The 22,188-nt window shown below is 35.4% G+C and overlaps 1 protein-coding gene across 4 annotated transcripts in view; it reads left to right on the plus strand.

The window, feature by feature from the left end:
- l(2)k01209 (uridine-cytidine kinase-like lethal (2) k01209) overlaps nucleotides 1-22,188 on the plus strand; it is a 269,918-nt gene that overhangs the window by 128,259 nt on the left and 119,471 nt on the right. For all 4 annotated transcript variants that reach the window (XM_090390605.1, XM_090390607.1, XM_090390608.1 and 1 more), the window contains 2 exons: nucleotides 3,497-3,558; nucleotides 11,754-11,770. In XM_090390605.1, the coding sequence (XP_090246731.1) occupies nucleotides 3,497-3,558; nucleotides 11,754-11,770 (79 nt within the window). The remainder of the gene's footprint in view (nucleotides 1-3,496; nucleotides 3,559-11,753; nucleotides 11,771-22,188) is intronic.

Consider the following 22,188-nt stretch of genomic DNA (forward strand, 5'->3'; position numbering starts at 1 on the left):
TGTACAAGATTAGTTAGCTGTTGTTAAGGAACTTTCTGTAGTTTGTATTAAAGTTCATTTCTTTTGCTTTTAAAGATTTGATTAGGGTTTTCCATATCTCTTGGAGTATTAGGCCTTGATTTCTGTTAAGGTTGACAGTAGAACGGGCGACTGTGGCTGCTGCTTCCAAAATTCTTGAATGGTAATCTTCCTCTAAGTAAGGGGAACAACTTTTGTGTTTCATGCACGTTCGATACTATTTTATTTGTAATTATTCTAGTCAGTTTTTTACAGTTATTCTTGTCAGTTTTATAGTTGCACATAATTGTGAGATTGTTTCAGCCTATATGTAAGTGCCCTGAAGACACCAACAGTTAAAGTTTGGCGAAACTTTTTAAGTTGTTGGTTAAGTTAATAAAATTGATCAACACTTGATCTGTAAACCAAAATATTATTACTATTTTGGAGTCTGTTTGATGAAAACACTTAGAAATGGAAAAAACTACTGTAAAAGGAATCGGAGATTATAAAGGCGACATGAAAATTGAAGATATTTTAGATGTTTGGAGTAATTACTTTGAAAGACTGCTAAATGAAATAAGTAGTGTTAGCATAGTGGTAGAAAAACCCCCAACAGGAATGCAGTCAGGAATACATATTCATACTTGAAGTTGAAAAGGTCATCAAAAACCTGGAATATATAAAGGCAACTGGAGTAGATGAAATTCGACCAGAAATGCTCAAATATGATGGTATAAAAGTTTTTCACTGGCTGCATTGCATATATCAGAAGGCACAGTCTGAAGGTCAAATTTCAGATGATTGGAGCAGAGTTCTCATAGTACTCATCTATAAAAAGGGAAATAAAACTGAATGTGAGAATTAAAGGTATTTCATTACTATGAGTGTTACTGGTAAGATTTATGCAAGTATACCATGCAAAGAAAAATTGTGGAAAGGAAGCTTGGTGAAGAACACTGGATTCAGGCCAAATAGAGGTTGTCAGGATTAGATTTTCACTTTAAGGCAAATAGTTGAGAAATCTTGGGAATATAAAAGGGATTTATTTAAGTTATATATTTCAAAAGCATATGACATGGTGCCAAGAGGAATGCTCTTCAAAATGCTACAGTTATATGGTATAAATGGAACATTTATATCAAGCAACACTCTATTTAAGCTATAAGTCAGTAGTTATGAAGCTGTAGTAGCTGGTATGAAGGAGGTGCATGAAGATGGTTTAGAGGTAAAATCAGGTGTGTGACAAGGATGCACATTATCTCCACTGCTATTCATATTATCTATATGATCACATTATGAAGGAAAGTGTCATTAAATCTGATATCAAAATTGGTGATGTTAATCTTAGCTCTTTACTTTATGCAGTGGATGTTATATACTTCTGAATAAATCCAGTACAAGTCTGCAAGATACCATGAGTAAATTGAATGACTTATAATAAATTTGGTATGAAAATCAGCAATAAAAAGACAAAAACAATGAAAATAGGCAGAAACATTAAAAACATGAAATGTGTCCTGAATGGTGAACCTATAGTACAAGTAAAACATTTCTGCTATTTAAGCACAATTGTTAGTGAAGATGGTAAATTAAATATGGAAATAGACACCAGAATTAGTAAAGCTGGTATGGTAGGAAGTCAGTTGAATAAATTTATATGGAATAAGAAAGAATTAGTCAAAACACTAAGTTAGCTCTATATAAAACATTCTTCAAACCAGTTTTAACTAATGAATCTGAGAACTGGATTAGAAATAAAACACTTGATCAAAGACTGAGGAGGCCTCTGATATGAGAGTTCTGAGAAAGATTAGCGGAGTCAACAGATGACATTAATGGCAGTATCGCATTAAAAATGAAGATATTAGGAAAGAGCTTGCCATTGTTAGCATTCAGGAATGTGTTACTATGGTCACTTAAAGAGAATGGGAGAGCAAAACAAGTGTTCTTTGCCAGGTTAAGCAGGGATAAGACCCAGAGGAAGACCAAGAAGTAGATGGATTGATACAGTAAAAAATGCCTTAAAAGACAAAAATATAATGTTGGATAATATTGGAATCTTACAGATATCAGATTAATTTGGAGGAAAGTTGATTAGAAGTTAGTACTAAATGAAAAATTTACATCATTACTATCATAATTATCCTGCACACACCTTGAGAGTACATGTCAGGAATTTGATGATATTTATATTTAGTTTAGTTCTGTTCATACTCAATGGAAATCACATTTTCTCTTTTGTCCTGAACAAGTATTGAAGATATCATTACCAACAACAATGCTGTTAGTGAAGCTTTTTCCTGTGTGTTCTCTCCCTGTGAAGTTTCTTTTGTCTTGATGTTGGAACATGGCATTAACAGTGACCCATCTACATTGTGAAGAGATGTCTAGCAGGTGTTTATTAACTGTGCTCTTCTCCAAATTTTTCCAAACATTTTGGAGTGTCTGGTATCCATTTCCTACTCTATTTTGATCTATCTTTGCCTATTTTTATTATTATTTTTCATGTTTGCTGTATTCTCTAATGATTAAAAAAAATTCACCTACTTCTTCTTCTGGAGAACTTTCTGTGAACATAGACACAAATGAGTTATTGTCCAATTCCCTGTTTGCCTACATCACTACTTGATATTGCCCATCATTTAAGATTATTCTTGTGTGTAATGTTGATTCTATAGTTTTTTCCCCTCTTATTGTTGTTGCTTAAATATAGCATTATGTATTTGTCTTTTAGTGTGTTCTCGCTTGTTTTTGTCTTCTTTTTTTCTGTAACACCTAGTATATCAGCATGGTACTTTTCTAATTCTTCTGCCAGTTACTTTCTTCTGTTCTGGATAATCCATCATTCTGATTCAAATTAGGGCAATACACTAGGTCCTCAGAACTCTTCTTGAATAACATTCATGCCTAAAATGGCTTGTATGGTGAAGCTTTGTATTATTCCAAAGAATTGGCTATTTACTTGATCTGAACCTAAAGTTGGTTTATAGTATACAGAGTCAGACAGAGTGGAAGCTCTGTATACTATAAAGCAAATTTCCCTTGTGCATGCGTAACACACACAACCTAATTTCATCATCTTTTCCAAATGTAATGTTGTGAAAATGCTACTAAGCAGAACTTATCCCTATTTGTTCTTTCTTTTCTTTTCTGAATTTTGTGATTTATTTGAAATATCTGATGTTTAAGTGATCAGTAAACATCTTATTCTGCATACATGTTTACATACTATCTGTTCTACAGTTATTTTGAAAACTAGTTTTGCTACTCTGCAAAACTTTTAAGATGCCTTCTTTCTGGCTGGCACAGGCAGTGTCTATCTGATATGTTGTAATTTGTTGTCTTTTTATCACCCCTCCCTCCTCTTAAATGCCCTTACTAGTCTTATGTAATGTACTTATTTGGGAACCACTGACTTACATAGAGGAAATAGAGGAATGAAACATTTCATCTTAAATGCAAAGCAGATCACTTCATGTAGTTATGTTTTTATTAGGAGGAGAAAATGAAGTTGCAATTAGTCTTATAGTCCAGCATGTTCATACCCAACTTCAGTTGGTAAGTTATTTGAAACTTATATCCTTCTATTCCCTAATATTCTATTAGTCATAATGTTTATTTCAATCTAAGAATATCATTTATCGTATTTTTGATGTGCATATTTCAAAATCATTATTAAAATCTTGATTACTTAATGTTGTGATTTGACTTTTTATTATTTTCATTGCTGCACTTGTATTGATTGTTTCAGAATCATTTCCATTCTTAAAAATTGCTCAATACTGGGCTGGTGAAGAGGTGATGGAGGCATTTGCCTTTGTTAATAAGGCAATTATTTTGTAAAAGTGTAGAAATTCTTTGAGTCATTAGAGAAGGCAGTTGTTGATGAGGTAGGGAAGATGGTCCTTGATAGAAAACTAAACATCAGGGTAGAAAATGAATACCAGACATGTATTCAGAGATATTTAGCAAATAAGACAGAATTATTGAAGCTGCAATTGCTTGCTTATTACAAAGCAATTTATGCAGAAAAGAAATGGCAAATGGTGCAGATTAAGTTTTGGATATCATCTACCAATTTTTAAAGAAGCTTAGCACTCCATCATGTCATCCTCTGAAGATGAGCCTAGATCTTCCACAGGTGATTTATCTAATGTAACCTCAGAAAGCTTTGTCACAATTCCCAAGGTTGAAAAATTTGTTAATTACCTAGCTTTCCCTGCCTCTTCTATTGAATTGTATAATTAATAAAAACCATCTTTGAAGAATTACTCCTTCTTCCATGTTTTTACAGCTGATTATTTTGTTGCTAGTGCACAGAAGCACTATCATACGTCATAATTTATTACACTACAGTATATACGTAATTTTGTTATAATTTGTACATTGTATCATTTTACTATAAAAGGAGTAAAATCGGTTATGTTTTTTTTTATTTAAAAAAAAAATACACATTTTAGTATTTGTGCATGTTTAATATATCCTTAGGGTTCATATAATGATTTCCAGCTTGCAACCTTTTTGACTTATAAGTGGATCATTAGAACAGAACCGTGTGTGTGTTAGTACTTTTGAGCAGTTTGGACTGCTATTCTATATAATTCATATGTGATTAACACATTTTCATTGTTGAAGCTTCATGCTTTGTTTAATTTTGAATTCTACTGAAGGTGCCACTGATACTTGGATGAAAATGTTGACATTAAAAATTCTAACAAGTCTTCCACTGTATCATTTTTTTAATCTATCTGATACCTTTTCTGCCTGTTGTCTAGCTGAATGGTATACTAAGGAAAAAGTGGAGAAATTCTTTGAGTCATTAGAGAAGGCAGTTGTTGATGAGATAGGGGGAAGATGGTCCTTGATAGAAAACTAAACATCAGGGTAGAAAATGAATACCAGGCATGTAAATGTTTTGGAAAATTGCAGTGCCAATAATAAAGGTAAGTGCCTGCTGTATTTCTGTGCAGTATATTGAGTTGGTCTTCTCTCCATGTGAATTATGTTCACTTGAGAGATGACACAGAAATAAGCTTTGACTGTTATTGTTGATAGTGATATCTTCACACTTCTTCAGGACACAAGAGAATGTCAGATTTCAAATAAGAAACTACCCTCATTGAGTCTGAACAGCATTAAGAATATCTTATTGAATAAAAAGAATCAAAATTAACAGCTTTCAGAGGCCAACTATATATCAGCTAACGCCTTTTTATTCCCATATATAGCCCGTTTTTAGCCCTATCTAACAGAAATTCAGTGCGTGAAATTACTGAAACTATAGGCATTTCAAAAGAACATGTAGGATATATCTTGCATGAAGAATTGCAAATGAAAAAGCTTTGCACAAGATGGGTGCTGCGCTTGCTCATAGCAGATCAAAAACGCACTTGCATGAAAATCACTGAACAATGCTTCGAGCATTTTAACAAGAATAAAACTGATTTTGTGCGTTGATTTTTTTACTATGGACGACACTTGGATTCACCATTACACACCAGAATCCAAACAGCAGTCAAAACAGTAGACAGAAGACTGTTAAGTGCTAAACAAGACAGTCTGTTCCATCAGCAGGAAAGGAGGTCATGGTATCGGTGTTTTGGGATCCTAATGGCATTTTGTTTATTATCTTGAAAAGGGTAAAACAATAACTGGGGAATAGTATTCCGATCTTTTAACCAGACTAGATGAGAAATTTCTTGAGAAAAGACCTGGTTTGCAGAAGAAAAAAAATCATCTTTCATTAGGACAATGCACCTGCCCACAAAGGTGTTTCAACAATGGGAAAATTAAGGGATCTGCACTATGAACTGTTGGAACATCCACCCTATTCCCCAGATTTGGTTCCCTCTGACTTCTATCTCTTCCTAAAACTAAAAACTCTTCCTCGCTGGTCGGCGTTTTTCTTCAAATTAAGAGGTGATTGCAGCTGTAGAGGGCTATTTTGCAGATCTTACTGAGAACCACTACAGGGATGGGATAATGGTGCTGGAGCATTGCTGGAATAAATGTATTAGTCTTAAGGGAGATTATGTTGAAAAATAAAAATAATTTTGAAATTCGTTTTTTCATTGTTAGGCCAAGAACCTTTTGGACCACCCTTGTAATTACCTTGAGTGATTGTGAAATGAAACGAGCAGTGACAGAACAGTTGTAGTTAGTATTTAAGAAGAGTGCAGTCAGGATTATATATCAATATTGAGGGAAAAAGCCATCAGAAACAATGTGAAAAGGCAGCTGATTAAATGATTTTTGGCCAGAAATACTCAAATGTGGAGGAATGAAACTTTTTACTGTGACTGATTCATAATTCACAAGGCTGGTCAGAAAATCCAATTCTTAATGAATGTAGTGGTCTCATGGTACTCATCTATAAAAAGGGAAATAGAACAATGAGAATTAGAGGAATTTTCCTGCTGACTGTTTCAGGTAAGATTTATGCATATACTTTGAGTAGAAGCTAGGAAAAATTATGATAGATATATCTGGATAAGAAAAGTCTAGGTTCAGCAGAATGGGGAGATTTATTAAGAGAAATCATAAAATATAGGAAAGATCTGTATTTAAATTAGATCTGGAAAATGTATGTGACAAGAGAAAAGCATTTTTAAAGTGCTACAATTATATGGGATTAAATGAAATGATATACAGATAATGTGTAGTCTATATTTGAGTTGTAAGTCAGCAGTTAGAATTGAAAGAAGTACAGGGAGATAGTTTGGTGTAAAATCAGGTGTGAGACAAGGCTGCATTACATCTCCACTGTGGATCACATTATGAAGGAGATCTCATTAAAGCTGATAGAAATGATGATGTTAAGTCAGTTCTTTATTTATGTAGGTGATTTTATACCCATAAATAAAGTTCCAATATTCAGGATTCCTTAACTACAGTATAAATTTACATGAATATCAGCAGTAAGAAGACAAACTATGAAAACTGGCAGAAATGCAGAAAACATATCCTACATCCTGAATGGAAAACCTGTTGAACAAATAAGACTTCAGCATTTAGGCAAGATATTTAGTAAATATGGAAAATTGAATATGGAAGAAAATAATAAAATAAGCAGAGGTGGTATGATGTGGAGTCAACTGAATAAATATGTATGGAATAACTAAGAAATCATATGCTAAACTTGTACAACAGTGTTCAAACCATTTTTAATTTATGATTCTGAGAGTTGAGTTAGAAATAAAATTGTGGTCCCTACTCTTCGATCAACTTATGAGAGTTAGAAAAGAGTGAACAGAGGACATCAGTTGCATAACCTTTTTAAAAATTAAGATATTAGAAAGAACTGCTACATAGTTACCATTGAGGAATATTTAAGTAGAGCTGATCTAAGATGGTATTGTATCTTAAACAGATTGGGGGAAAGATAATAGCAAAAAAAAAAAAAAAAACAGGGACTTGATGTGAGAATAGCAGGACAAAGATTCATAAGAGAACTAAGATCTAGGTAGATTAATGTGACAAAAAGTGTCTTAGAAGGCAGCATTGTATATAGTTTAAGGAAATTAACAATGTATTTGTTTATAAATAAAATTATTTACTTATTATCCTATATTTCACCAAAGTCAAATTGGCATCATCAGGGATTAATAGACTGGTATTAGACACGTGTATGCAGGCACACATCAGTAATAACAAAGATGAAAAAACTGGGAGATACAGGAAGACCTAAAGTCTCCTACAATTATGCCACCTATTGGTTTCAATTGGGTATTCTTGGTCATTTGGCTGACTGTCTGCAGATGAGGGTTTCCCATATAAGCAGAGTCTGATTCAACCATACATAGCATACAATCAGCCCAATGACTAAGAATACCCAACCGAAGCCAATAGCTGGTGTAATTGTAGGACTTCAGGTCTTCCTGTATCTCTGGTTTTTTTTCCATCTTTGTTACTGAAGTGTGCCTGTGAGCACATGTCTAATACAAGTCTATTAATCCCTGATGATGCTGATTTGACTTCAATGAAATATAGGATAATAAATAAATAATTTTATTTAACAAATGCATTGTGTATATGTAAGCTATATATATAATGCTAGTTTTTTTTTCCATCTTTGTTACTGAAGTGTGCCTGTGAGCACATGTCTAATAAAAGTCTATTAATCCCTGATGATGCTGATTTGACTTCAGTGAAATATAGGATAATAAATAAATAATTTTATTTATTAACAAATACATTGTGTATATGTAAGCTATATATGATGCTGAAAAATCAATGTATAAGCCCTAAACAACAGGATTAGAAGGCAGAAATACCTGATATAAATAACTTCTGAGACCTGTGCAGGAAGTTATGTAAATGTTTCATGCATCTTATACATATCAGGAAATACTAGTTTCTTAAAAGTTTGATGGACAGCATGGACTTCCTAAAGGGAAGTCATGTTTTAGTAATTACTTACTTATTACAATAAGGTGATGACTTCATTGGATGAAGGAGATGGATACACACTAGTATACTTAGATTTTGCATAGGCTTTTTATAATTAATGCATAATAAGTTGATAGTCAAACTAGAGAGGATGGGGCTGGATATTAGACTAGTCATTGTATCAGAGATTGGCTATCTGATAGGTATCAGCAAGTTGTGTATGGGGGGAGCAATATTCCAGAAGAGGAAAGTAACTAGTGGTGTGCATCTGGAGGGGGGGGTCTGTTTTAGGTCCATTATTGTTTAACCTGTTATGTTAATGATATTGGGGAAGATTTGGATAGGGATATTGAATTGTTTCTGATGATACATAGTTGGGATGAACTATGAGGAGTACAGTAGATCTTGTGGCCTTACAAGAAGACTTGAATAGATTGAGTGAATAAGCACGGGAGGAGGGGAGATGAAAGTTCAATGTAGCAAAATGTAAGGTTTTAAAATTTTGGGGAACAAAGATGGGATGTAGAATTTCTACATCCCATCTCCTTACTTCTACAAGTCAGTGTCTTCCACTTACTTGTAGAAGCAAGGAGATTCTTGCTCCATTATAAGAGGGTGGTCTGAAAAGTTCTCGACCTAACAATGAAAAAATGAATTTATAATTTCAAAATTCTTTTTATTTTTCAACATAATCTACCTTAAGACTAATACATTTATTCCAGCGTTGCTCCAGTGCCATTATCCCATCCCTGTAGTGGTTCTCAGTAAAATCTGCAAAATATCCCTCAACAGCTGCAATCACCTCTTGATTCAAAGAAAAATGCTGACCAGTGAGGAAGAGTTTTAGTTTTGGGAAGAGAGAGAAGTCAGAGGGAGCTAAATCTGGGGAATAGGATGGATGTTCCAACAGTTCATAGTGCATATCCCTTAATTTTCCCATTGCCAAAAACACCTTTGTGGGCAGGTGCATTGTCCTGATGAAAGATGATTTTTTTTTTCTTCTGCAAACCAGGTCTTTTCTCACGAATTTTTTTTGTCTTGTCTGGTTAAAAGATCGGAATAATATTCCCCAGTTATTGTTTTACCCTTTTCAAGATAATCAATAAACAAAATGCCTTTAGCATCCCAAAACACTGATGCCATGACTTTTCCTGCTGATGAAACAGACTGTCTTCTTTGGTGCTGAACAACTGGCTTCTGTCCACTGTTTTGACTGCTGTTTGGATTCTGGTGTGTAATGGCAAATCTAAGTCTCATCCATAGTAATAAATTGATGCACAAAATCAGTTTTATTCTTGGTAAAATGCTCCAAGCACTGTTAAGAGATTTTCATGCAAGTGTTTTTTGATCTGTTGTGAGGAAGTGCAGCACCAATCTTGCACAAAGCTTTTTCATTTGAAATTCTTCATGCAAAATATCTCCTAAACATTCTTTTGAAATGCTTAATAGTCTCAGCAATTTCATGCACTTTGACTCACCGGTCATCCAATACCATATCGTGCACTTGATCAATGATTTCTGGTGTTGTTACACTTTTTGGACGTCCTTCACATGGATGATCTTCAATGCTGGTACAGCCACCTTTAAACTCGGAAGCCCATTTCTTGATTGTTGAAAACGAAGAAGAATGCTCATGGACTTCGAATGAATTTCTTTTGGTGTTGAACCTTCTTTTACAAAGAATTTTATAACCGCATGATACTCAATTTTATCTATTTCAAGGAATACAGACAACACTTTTGTTTCAGACAGCTGTATAAAACAAACTACTCGATAGAATGACTTGCAGTTTCACATGGATGCTTATGACACATGTACCAACCTAGAAAAAAAAAAAAAAATCTTGCCGATAGTGTTGCCATGTATGGTCGAGGCAGAGAACTTTTCAGACCACCCTCATATAAGACTGATTAGGCCACACATGGACTACTGTGCACAGATTTTGTCACCTGGTTTTCAAAAGGATGAAGAGATGTTGGAAAGGGTCCAGAGACAATTAAGATAGTTTCTGTTCTCTGGAATATTGAATATAAAGGAAAGGTTAAGAAGATGCAATTTGGGAAAGAAGTTTAGCAGAAACTAGTTGCCAAATATTGTTTAGTCTGTCATAATACATTGATCATTTCAAAAGTTATGCAGCCTGACAATGTAAAAATATGCCTATTTTCTATTTCTGGGTCTTGCTCTATGAAATTATCTTTCAAAATATCATTTCATAAGAATCTTTTCAGGTTAGATATCATGCCTATTTTGCATATAATATGAGGCCACATTTTCCATGTAAAATGTCTAGTGTTATGAAAAAGTATCAGTGTCAAATATTTCCTCTCCCCTTTCTTTACCATCTAGACTTTGATCTTTACACTAAGTTAAAAGAACCACTTCATGAGGAACACTTCGCTATCATTGACAAGGTTTCTGCTGAAGTGACTCAACTATCATACACAACAAAAACAGGTTTGCTGACAAGAATAATAACTTACCCAAACATTGGAGGTGGTTAGGCAGAATAGGTATTATATCAATGACCTGTTATTTAGCCAAGCATTTTGTTAATTGTTTGGTTGAATAACAGAAGTATAGTGTGTGCAGAACATGGGGAATTGGTCCAGCTGGAATGTAATTTGCTTATTTTCTGCTGTCATTATGTACAGTAATCTACCGTTTATCCAACCACCCCCAAGAAGGCAGTTTGCTGCTCTGATAATTGAAGGGTCAGATAATCGAAGTACAATTGTGTGGTGCTGTATCAGAGGTTGGTTGACATGTAAGGAGTCAGTTAATTGAAGGGTTGTTTTGAAGTTCATATAAACAGGCTATTACTGTGTATGTAGTTTAAACACAAAATGCAATATCATGTTGTTCCAAACTGATCCTTCATTTAGTATTGAAGTAGATACCTGAAGCAGGTTCACCACATTAAGGATTAGTATTGGACAAAGGATCAGAAACCCCTTTTATTTTATTGCTTTTATCCAAAGCCCAAAACATTTTATGATTAGTTGATGGTATGGTTACTTTAAACAGAATGAAGTTGATGATTGGTTGAAGTTAATATTGCATCATCCTTTGGAGCATTCACTCAAGAAAATTAAACACAGCAAGTTGTATAAGAAGTCGAAACAAAATCATTCATCACAGTTATGAATGATAACTATGCCTGAAAGAATTTTCCTGGTAACTTTATGGAAATATTAGTTTAATATTTGAATTTAACTTAGATTCATTGTAATTGATCTAAAATGATAGGAAATATTATGATTTGATATTCTGATTAATTTTCTTTTAATCATTTTTAGTTTTCATATAATATTAATCTGTTTGTCAGGAATGCAATATAATGCAAGTTTATTTTCTTCCAACAGAGGGGTCTGAAACTTAGGTATGTATAGTTTGATTAAATGATTAATGTTTATTGCTTTAAAATTGAAAGGAAGACTTTTAAATAAATGCAAATTATAAATATCTAGAAAATGAAACTTAAGATTGAGATTTTTCTGCATGTGGATTTAAAAAAATATTCGTTGTATAATTTTGATATTCTTGATCACTGATATGAAAAATTCCTGAACATATTTGTGCATCAGTGCATTAAACATTGATGTTATGTTACTGTATATGTCACATATTACATATATTTGATGTATTAAAACATTATTTCGGTATGCCATTTTCTTGACCATAATCTGTCTACATATTTCGACAATTCTCTGTTGAAATATGTAGACCATCGTTTATTTCATATTTAAAAAAATAAATCTACAACTGATCCTGTTTAGCTATATCCCATTTACACCACTGTGGATTACCATCTTTTGTGAATTGGAATAAAAAAACTTGGAAATATGTGCAAAAATCAGTTTTTCAAATGACATAACAAATGCAGTATAGGTTGCTTGATTGAAAAAGATATACAAAAGGCCATGCATTCAGCAAAATTGACAAAATTGAAAAAAGAAATTATGCCTAAAGACTTCAAGTATTCTACTTGAGAAAGTTGTTGATTGGAAAATAATTCTTAATTGTTTTGCAAAACAATTAAGATTTTGCAATCATAACATTTGAAGGATTCTAGTTTAGCTGGTCTGTTTTGCAGAAAATAATAGGCCTTTCAAATCATTCAGTTTTGTTATATATATATATATATATATATATATATATATATCATGATGAGAAGAATGGTGGTAATCTATGTATTACCAAGTTATGCAACTCTGTTAATGATACAACTGTGCATTATCATGGAGATGTTATGAAGAAAGAATGATAATTATGTGGTTATTCAGTTCTGACTCATGTGCAAGGATATTGATGTAAATAAGATATGAACAAGAATCTGAAAGTTGTCCAACTGGGTCATGCAGGCTACAAAGGAGAGTATACAAAAAATCCCAAATTTGTCTATTTTTACGATACTGCTCATATGTTTGTAGTTATGTACCTAAAAACTCGATGCTATCTAGAGGAAAGTAATTCTGTTTATGGATGATCCCTCCCTTATAAGAATCTCCTCAAGCCTCTATTTCACAGATGCAATGTTTAGCACTATCTGTTCTGCAGGTCACTGTTCTACTGAATTGGCATCCATCATTCTTCCACTTTCTGTTGGGCCTGTTAAAACGAGCAGTAGCTGCCTATCATCCTTTTTTTAATCGAAACTACAAACGCACCAATCCTGCTTCTCTTTGTCTTGTATTCTATCTGTCTGTGTTCTGATGCAGTATTTCTCATAAAGTATTCCCAAACAACTGCAACCTGCAACTCTTAAAGAAAAATTTCAATAAACATCTTTCTCGGTCTTCACCTACATGCCACACAGACAACATTGATGTACTTATGGGTTTTTCGACATGTCGTGTGTGGAATCATACAAATAAAATAAAGTTGCTTTATATATACACACACATCTTTGTACACAAATGCCTTTCTTTCACCAATTCCTGAGTTAGTTGATCTCTGACATGGCCAAGGATTTTTATCCCAGGAACTCTGGATTATCATCCTATAAACTCAATAAATATAGTGTTAGGATTAGGGGCTATGAGCTGGCAGCACTTGTAAGCTGTCTCTAATTGGCTACTGGTGGAGATCGAACTGTCTGCTTAGTTTCCAAAAGCTAGGAAAAACAGTCTGTCCTTCTCCCAGTATGGGTATAAAAGGAGTTAGTGGATTTTTATAACTGCATTTACTTTACATGCAGAAAAAAAAAATCACTTTATATTAAGATCACCTTTAGCAATCATATCTGCTTACTTCTCAAGAAGCCAAGTGTATATAAAATTTTCTGCTCGCATGACACATTATGTCAGACATGCAGGCCATTTAGGAGAAATTGACATTCAAGAATGTTTAAAGGATATTGAGAAGAGATTGTACAAATCATATCTAGACTGTCATACTACAAATGAGAAATGGTGTGTTTAGTGACTCCCACCCACAAAACATTAACGTATAGTGCATCCGTACCATTTATAGATTTAAGACTTTTTTGTGCTTAAGGGTCAAAGCTGTATAACTGAGAGGAGACCTCCACATAACCTTTAAAGGAATGTGAAGAACCGATCAGAGCTTCTGACTTAAGGCTCAAATCTCACCTTCTTGTGGTGCACCCTGTTAGGATGTACCAGGTAGATACTGTTCAGTATCTACCTGGATACTGAAAGAACTAGGATGGGCTGGCAATTTAGGATTTAGCTGACCAAATTGTATTTTTATTGACTTAAACCACAATATAAAATGATTGTACAACATGACAGAATTTCATGCAGACTGGGGTGTCACCTGATTAAACAAGGCCCCTGTTGTTTTTGCCAGGGAGCCAAGGTGAACAGAGAAAAGTCAGCTACTGGAATAAATCCTGAAAACCACCCCAACTCAACATCATCAGAGTTCAAGAGGAGTACTATTAACATAAGAAGCCTGAATGACAAAGAAATCAAGCTAGCTGAGGAATTGGATAAGTACGACATCGACATAATTGGGATGAACTGAAACAAAAAAGACTATCTGAGATTTTTCTGAACAATAGTATTGAACACTATATAGTGTTCAATATAGTAGAAGGTGTAGCTATAGTATTGAACACTAAATTATTATTATTATTAAGAGAGATCTCCAGGGAGTCAGACTCATCAAGGGAGGCCACATACTACCCACACCAGCTACCATACTGTTATTTTTTATTACTTTATATTCCCTCTTTTTCTATATATATATATATATATATATATATAGTATATTAACTTTTTTGTCTACCGGCTGTGCCTTTGTTAATAATTATACTATATACTTATGAGGTGATTTATTATATAAATCTCTTTTACTAACAATTATTTTTATTTTGACTCAGAGTGTCCCTATATGTTATTATATTTGCACAAAGAGTTCACTCCAATTGGTGCAATGACTTTAACTCACTCTTTCAGAATCCAACTAATCATTGACTCAATACCAAGTACAAAATAAACACATTTAATAAAACTAAAACTATATATACACTCTAGTAATAATACATAACTATAACTACAGATTATATGGATCCAAGGCCTTATTTAAAAATATAAACTTACTCTTAAGACTAAACACTTTTTCTTTCACAATCACAAAAAAATGTTCATAGTCTTTTTCTCTTTCTGTTAAGGCTCTTTTCCAGAAGTTATAAGGCTCTGTACTTCATTTTCAGGATCCTTTTCATCAATCAATATAACATACATAAAGTCTTCTTGACTATATCCTGTTTTCCTTTTAGTAGTAATACTCATCAGATCAGGCACCTTTAATACCTAAAAATCTTCTTAATCAATATATTTTCTAAACTTTCACTTTCAGGCATTCTTAATACTTATAAAACTTCCTTATCAATATTTTCTCTAAGAAAAACATTCACTTTAGAATGTAAGCAACAAGTTCTCCTCTCATTCACAATACTAAATTGACAGTCTTAACTTATTTCACCATAAAAACTTAGTTTCAAGATTTCCTTTTATTCATTACTTATTTCTCCTTGAAACCTAATATTTCCACTATTCCCTTTTCGGAATACACTATAAAATATCTTCCGACTGCCACACACAAAAAAAAATCAAGTTCCTTCTAACTTGAATATTTACCGGCCAATTTATAAAAACTTAGTTTCAAGATTTCCTTTTTATTCTTTACTTATTCCTGCTTGAAACCTATTATTTTCACTATTCCCTTTTCGGAATACATTATGAAATTTCCTTCTGACTGCCGCACAAAAAAATAGAGTTCCTTCCAACTTGAATATATCTCGGCCAGTTTAAAAAACTTAGTTTCAAGATTTCCTTTTTATTCTTTACTTATTCCTGCTTGAAACCTATTATTTTCACTATTCCCTTTTCGGAATACATTATGAAAATTCTTTTGACTGCCGCACACAAAAAATCAAGTTCCTTCCAACTTGAATATTCCTCGGCCAGTCTTCTAAAAACTTTTCGAACGCTCTCTTGTTTACAACTGTAACTTGGATACGCAACGCTTTCCTTGTCAGCTGTCAATCACACATCAAGTTCTCTCTGGGAGCATGCACACTTCACAAAAGTCAGAAACTACGCACTGCAATAAAATGGCTGACTCGCTGTATCCATCAGCGCTAAGAGAAAGTCTTTCACAAACACAAAATTCAACATTTTAAAATACAACAAACTTTCTTATAAGTAACACAAATAATCAGTTTAGTAAGTACTTCAATATTTTTTACTTCTTTACATGTTACTTCTAATATAACATTTTCATAACGAGCACATCACAAGTGCAGACACTGCGTGTATGAAAACAAAAACTAACAAGCATAATTAATACGTAAAAATATTCAGAATTTTTAATATGATTATTTTTACACTGTTTGCACTCACGACATCCAAAGGCGATCCATTCCGATCACACACCACCATCTGAGAGAAAAATCTAGCTCTCGCACCCTTCTTGGCAGCCTTCATTCTCAGCTTCCAAGGATGCTGTCTCGTCCTTTCCCCACCCTCCATAAATTGAAAAATTTCGTCAATTGAAATCTTGTATGACCCTTTCAGAAGTTTGTCTCAATCATATCACCCCTCTTTCTCCTGTTTGCTAGTGTCTGTTCAGGTCTTATCAATGCCTTGTAAAGAGGCAGAATAACATCCTTATCTTTACATGTAAACGTTCGTTTCAGCATTTCAATTATCTTTTGAGTTGTATTTGCAATCTTTGCCACATGGTGCTGAACTTCAACTTCCTATCTATTAACACTGCATGATCCCTAGCCTCATCAGTTTCTTCTAGCCTAATCCCATTAATATAATACGACATTGGATATCTAATCATGCCGAAGTGAATGACATTACATTTACTTACATTAAACTGACACCCATTTTTCCATGCCCACAATTCCAGCCTATTCAAATCATTCTGCAAAGACTGCATATCACCAGCATTCCTGATTACCCTACCTATCTTTGCATCATCAGCAAATAGCTGTATGTCACTTGTCAAATCCTCCCCAATATCATTAATATACAGATTGAATAATAGTGGACCAAGCACTGATCCTTGTGGCATACTACTTATTTTGTACTGGTTATGGGCAGTACTACCCTTACATCACGTCCAGACTTGATATAGGCTTAACCCTTTATGAGTGTTTTACCCGTTCGAGTTATCATTGTAGTCATTCTCTGGTGGCAACGCCATAACACCAGTTTGCTCTGTAGGGCCCCCATCAAGGAGAACTTTTATATCCTTCTGTGTAAGCCCAAGCTGTTTTAAGTCCTTATAACTAATAATTTACTTTATTATTATGGCTATAGGCTAGTGGGCACCCTGTTCCCACCACCTGGGCATCAACTACCCAAACGTCGCCATCAATTTTAATTACTAAGTCTGACTTACGCAAACCCACGGGGTCTTATAATGTGGTTCCACCGCAGTCTCCCAACCTTTGTTCTTAAAGTGGTTGTTCAGAATGGAGATCATGGCATCATGCCTCCTCACGTGGATCCCATGGGTGCAGAAGCAACACTGGGCTATATGAGACAATGTCTCACTGTAGTGGCAGCCGGCCCTACAGTTGGAGTTGTCACTACCCCATCAAGCTGTGCAGGCTTGAGTAGGCAGGGCATAGATCCTCATCCTGATAAGGTCAATATACTCGAACTCAAGGAGGATCTGGTGCCATCCCTTACCCAATCATTCTGGGGAGGCACCAGATATGACTCTTTTAAAGGAGCACCATCTACAGAAATGCCCATCTCTTGTGTTCTGCAGGTGCTTATTAAAGTACCTTGATAATGGGGCCAGCCTTTATCTCGCCTAAAGTCTTCTTGTATTAATGGGCTATAGAAAGCCTCTGCAGATGGGGGAAGAAGATAGTTCTAACTGCACGATTCTTGACAGCCACAGGCGTGGGATCAGTCATCTAAGTGATGGAACCCCCCAAGCCCACCATCTTTCACCCTCGCATGGATATATGCAGTAGGAGTGTCAGGTGGCAGTCGGAGCCATGATCTTATGGCTGAACGGATGTCATTGTCCATTCGGGACAGTACCGAGATATATATCCTACCAAGCACCAACTTGTGGTAAAAGCAAGGTAGGAGATAGTAGGAAAGGAGAAACAGTCTTTGCTGGGGGCTTGAGAGGAGCTTTCCTCAAAGAAGTGATCCCAGCTTCTAGGATAGAAGGGACAGAAGACCTTCCCTTTGGGTGAACATGATACCGAGCTATCTCCACTCTTCCAGGATGGTCAAAGCCTGCAACGGCCACCTGTGCAAGGAAAACTCTATAGTCTCGACCTTAAGCTTCTTCTCACGACCAGAGGGGACAAGAGCTAAAGAGCAGGACTTCTCTACATTAATAGAAATGCCTCGAATAGAGAAGAAGTCAACTGCCCAGTCAGGGAGTTCCTGGAAGCCTTTAGTAGAGGATTTGAAAATAAGATCGTCTGCAAAGGCCATAGCATTAAAGGAAGAAGTGCCTAGAGAGTAGCCTATATGGCTAGGAAGAGAATGAAGAAACTCATCTATGACGCAGTTAAAGAAAAGGGGAGATAGAGGATCACCCTGGCGAACACCCCGCACTGCGGAAATAGAAGTTGCACGGGACCCTGTAGTGATAGCGATGGAGCTACCCAAGTATAGCTCCATAACATAGGAAAGAAAAGGTTCTGGGCATCCAGCAATAGACAGCGCTCGAAGGAGAGCAAAAAGGGAGATGCTATCAAAGGCCTTTTGGAGTTCCAGTAACGCCATATAGAGGCTTAAAGTGGCGTTGGGAATCAGAGCGAAGAGAAAAAAGAAGATATATATTCTTGGCACAGCCGTCCGAAGGGACAAAAGCTCTGTCTATAATCATGTTGTATATATTGCTGAAGTCATTTAACTAATATTTTATGATAGAGTAAGTAACACAGGGGAGATGGTAATAGGCCTAAAGTCTGATGCACAGCTTGAAGTTTCTTTCTTCAGAATGAAGATAGTTCTTGAAGCACGTAAGTATGGTGGTGTTACTTTACTGGAAAGGGGAATGTCCACTAAGGCTTGAAGAATCTTCAACGGCACCTTCCAAAGCTTAGACGCAGGAAAGCCATCAGGTCCGGAGGCAGAGAAATTAGATGGAATAGCTGCTTTAATCTACTGGATGGAGGCAGGCTGATATATTTGAAGGGCAGGAATGGACCTCAATATCGTAGGTTGGTCATCATAATCAGGGAAGTGTGGAGGTAAAGCAGAAAGACCTTGCAGACTCAGATCCCCTGTATACCACTTTTTGATATCTATCAGTCAGCCATCCTCATATAACCTAAACCCATTTTCTCGAATTTGTGCAAAAGTCTACCATGCTGTATTCTGTCGAAGGCCTTAGCAAAATCCAAAAGTATCATAGTGTATCCATTCCCCTTGTCTAGTTCATTGGTAGCATTGTTATAGAACGTGAGCAAGTTGCTAAAACATGACTTTCCCTTAGTAAACCCATGTTGTTCATTGCAAAGTAGAGATTCACTGTCAACCCATTTCTGAATGCAGGGCCCTAACCAATTTTTCCAAAAACTTCACCACCACTCATGAGATACTAATTGGTCGATAGTTGGATGCATCGGTCTTTGCACCACCCTTGTGCAATGGAATTACCATACATTCTTTCCATTCCTGCAGAATCTTCCTTGTTATATTAAACAGCCAGGTCAAAGTTGATGATGAAAATGGGTAGTGGCCCTTCCCTTAATGCATAACATTAGACATACCCACAAGGAGATGTGTTTTGCATTATAGGAGATACTGAGATAGGAGTGTTGGTAGCTTGCTCCACCTTTGCAACGAGTTGCCCTGGTGTTGTACCACCTTAACCCAGTCCTGAAGATACTTTCAGGTGCAAACCTTGTTTGCTCACACTTGGATAAAGGATTAAACTAAATTTATTATATAAAAAAAAAAAGCCAGGTCAAAGGAACTGCCAGTTGAGCTGAACACTCTTTTAGCACATGTGCTGATATTCCATCAGTCTCTATTGCTGAATTCTTATTCAATTTGTGCAGCAGCTCTAATACCTCAGCCTCATGGACCTGCATTTCTTCATCTAGTGAAGAAGTAACAGTGAGCTCAATGTTGCATTCACCAGGTTGATAGCATTTTAACAAAATGGGCACTCATTTACTGAACAACCTCTTCTGCATCTGTAACCCTCACACCATCTGCATTTAGAAGAGTTATTCTTTCATATTTATTTTTTCTTGTAGCATATCGAATAGAATTCTTGTGGGTTGTCTTTAGCATGCAGAGGCAGTTTCTTTTCATACTCAGACTTTGCTTTCCGTACAACAGTTGTGACTGTTCTAGCCTGCTGCTTATAACATTAATAACGGATGTCATTCTTATGCAAATGGTATTCCTTTCACATTGTCCTTTTCTTATGAATAAGTAGGATCGAATAAGATTACACATCCATTCGACTCCTACTCTATTTATTCTTCAAATTCTCGGGACATATTCTGATATCGCATTATTTAAGTATTGTTTAAATGCTTCCCATGCACTGTCGATATTCTTTCCATCCAGCAACCGATCTCATTCCACTGAATTAAGTATACTCCTCAGTTGCTCATAATTTCCTGCTTTGTAGTTCAGCATGTAACCTTTTCTGAATGGAACATTCATAAACTTAGTCACTTCCCAAGTGAGTACCGCATGATCACTGTCACCAACTGGAGGCAGAATAGTTAAGTCTTTAACTGAAACATCCTCTGACTATAATCAAATCTAATACTCTTTGCCCTCGAGTTCCTTCTGTCACATGCTGCTTGAGGAAGTTGTCCCACAGCAGCTCAATAAATGCATTTTCATCCTTCTCATGAGATTCTAATGCCACCCAATCAATATTTGGGTAATTAAAATCTCCCATTATGATTACTCTTTTCGCACTCATCTTTTCTATTTGGTGATGCATTTCATCACTAGCAACTGTTCCACCAGGTCTGTAACAACACCCTACTATGTAATTATTCTTGTTAGATTTGACCTCACACCAGACTGCCACATGAAATATTGTTAGTAGTATTACTACAATCATAGGTCTCAACTCCAACTGGATTTAAGTCATCCGATATCATTAGCAGCATGCCTCCCCCCCTCTCCTATCCTCTCTATCCTTCCTAAAAATACTGTACCCTTGACACTCAATACCAGTTAGGTCTGATTCTGATAGCCAGGTCTCACAAATACCTACAATCTGAGGTCGCAACATATTGATTAAGGCAACAAATTCTATCCCTTTTGTTTCTGATACTCCTAGCATTCATGTACAGACATAATAATCTACCTGTTTGCTCTTTTGTATTGCCTTGTCTTCCTGACACAGTTGGACAACTTGCAGATCTCTATTATTCTCTAATGCCTTACACATGTAGACATCTTTGCACACACATGATGGGTCCGATCTGGATGAACATAAAGCCAAAATCGTTCTCTCCTCGTCAACATTCCATGACAAAACCCATACCTGTCATCAATAGTTATATGATGTTGCTCTTACATTCACACCATTCCTCCCTTTATAATTTAGTTTTCCTGACTCTCTGTGTTAGGTCTCATACCAGTTATTAGTTTTTCTAGACTCCTGATACCGAACCCATTCAGGTGTAGACCGTCGCTCTTATAGAAATTCAGTCTTCCCTCAAACTCACTCCACATATCCAAAAACTTGCATCCATTCCTTCTACACAGCTTATTCATCAAATTGTTTGCCATCGTAGCCCTTCTTTTTAATTCATTTTTATCATAGCGAGGTAAAATACCAATGATTTTCACTTTCTCACTCTTCACTGTTGCCTCTTCCAACAACCCTTTCATGTCCTCTCTCATACTAAACTTATTGCCAGTTAAATCGTTCGTATCTACTACAATTTTGTTTACTTTTCTTTTCTGTTTTTGAATTGTTTGCATTAAATATTTAAAATTTTTGCTCCTATGGCATGTTTTATTATAGAGTCGCCATACCAAATAACTTCTTTCTTTTTACTAGCAACATCACTTACTTGATTTCCGTTATTTCCTGACTTACCTGTTTCCTTGCTTTGTTGTTTCTTATTTTTCTGTTCACTTTTCTTTTTTTCTCTATCCTTATTTAAACATCTCTCAACTTTTTGCAATTCCCACATCTTTCTGATCAGCTTCAACTTTGCTATTTTGGTGAAAGAAATATGAAGCTAATCTTCTTGAATGGCAGGTAATATCAAGTGGAGTGATGTGGGCAAACATCAGAATGGAGAACTAGACAATGAGACTTATTTGTGCCTATAGTCCCACAGAAGGT

This window comes from Typopeltis vanoorti, chromosome 3 (assembly GCF_054136105.1).
Source record: "Typopeltis vanoorti isolate ZY-2024b chromosome 3, IOZ_Tvanoo_1.0, whole genome shotgun sequence".
Taxonomy (NCBI): domain Eukaryota; kingdom Metazoa; phylum Arthropoda; class Arachnida; order Uropygi; family Thelyphonidae; genus Typopeltis; species Typopeltis vanoorti.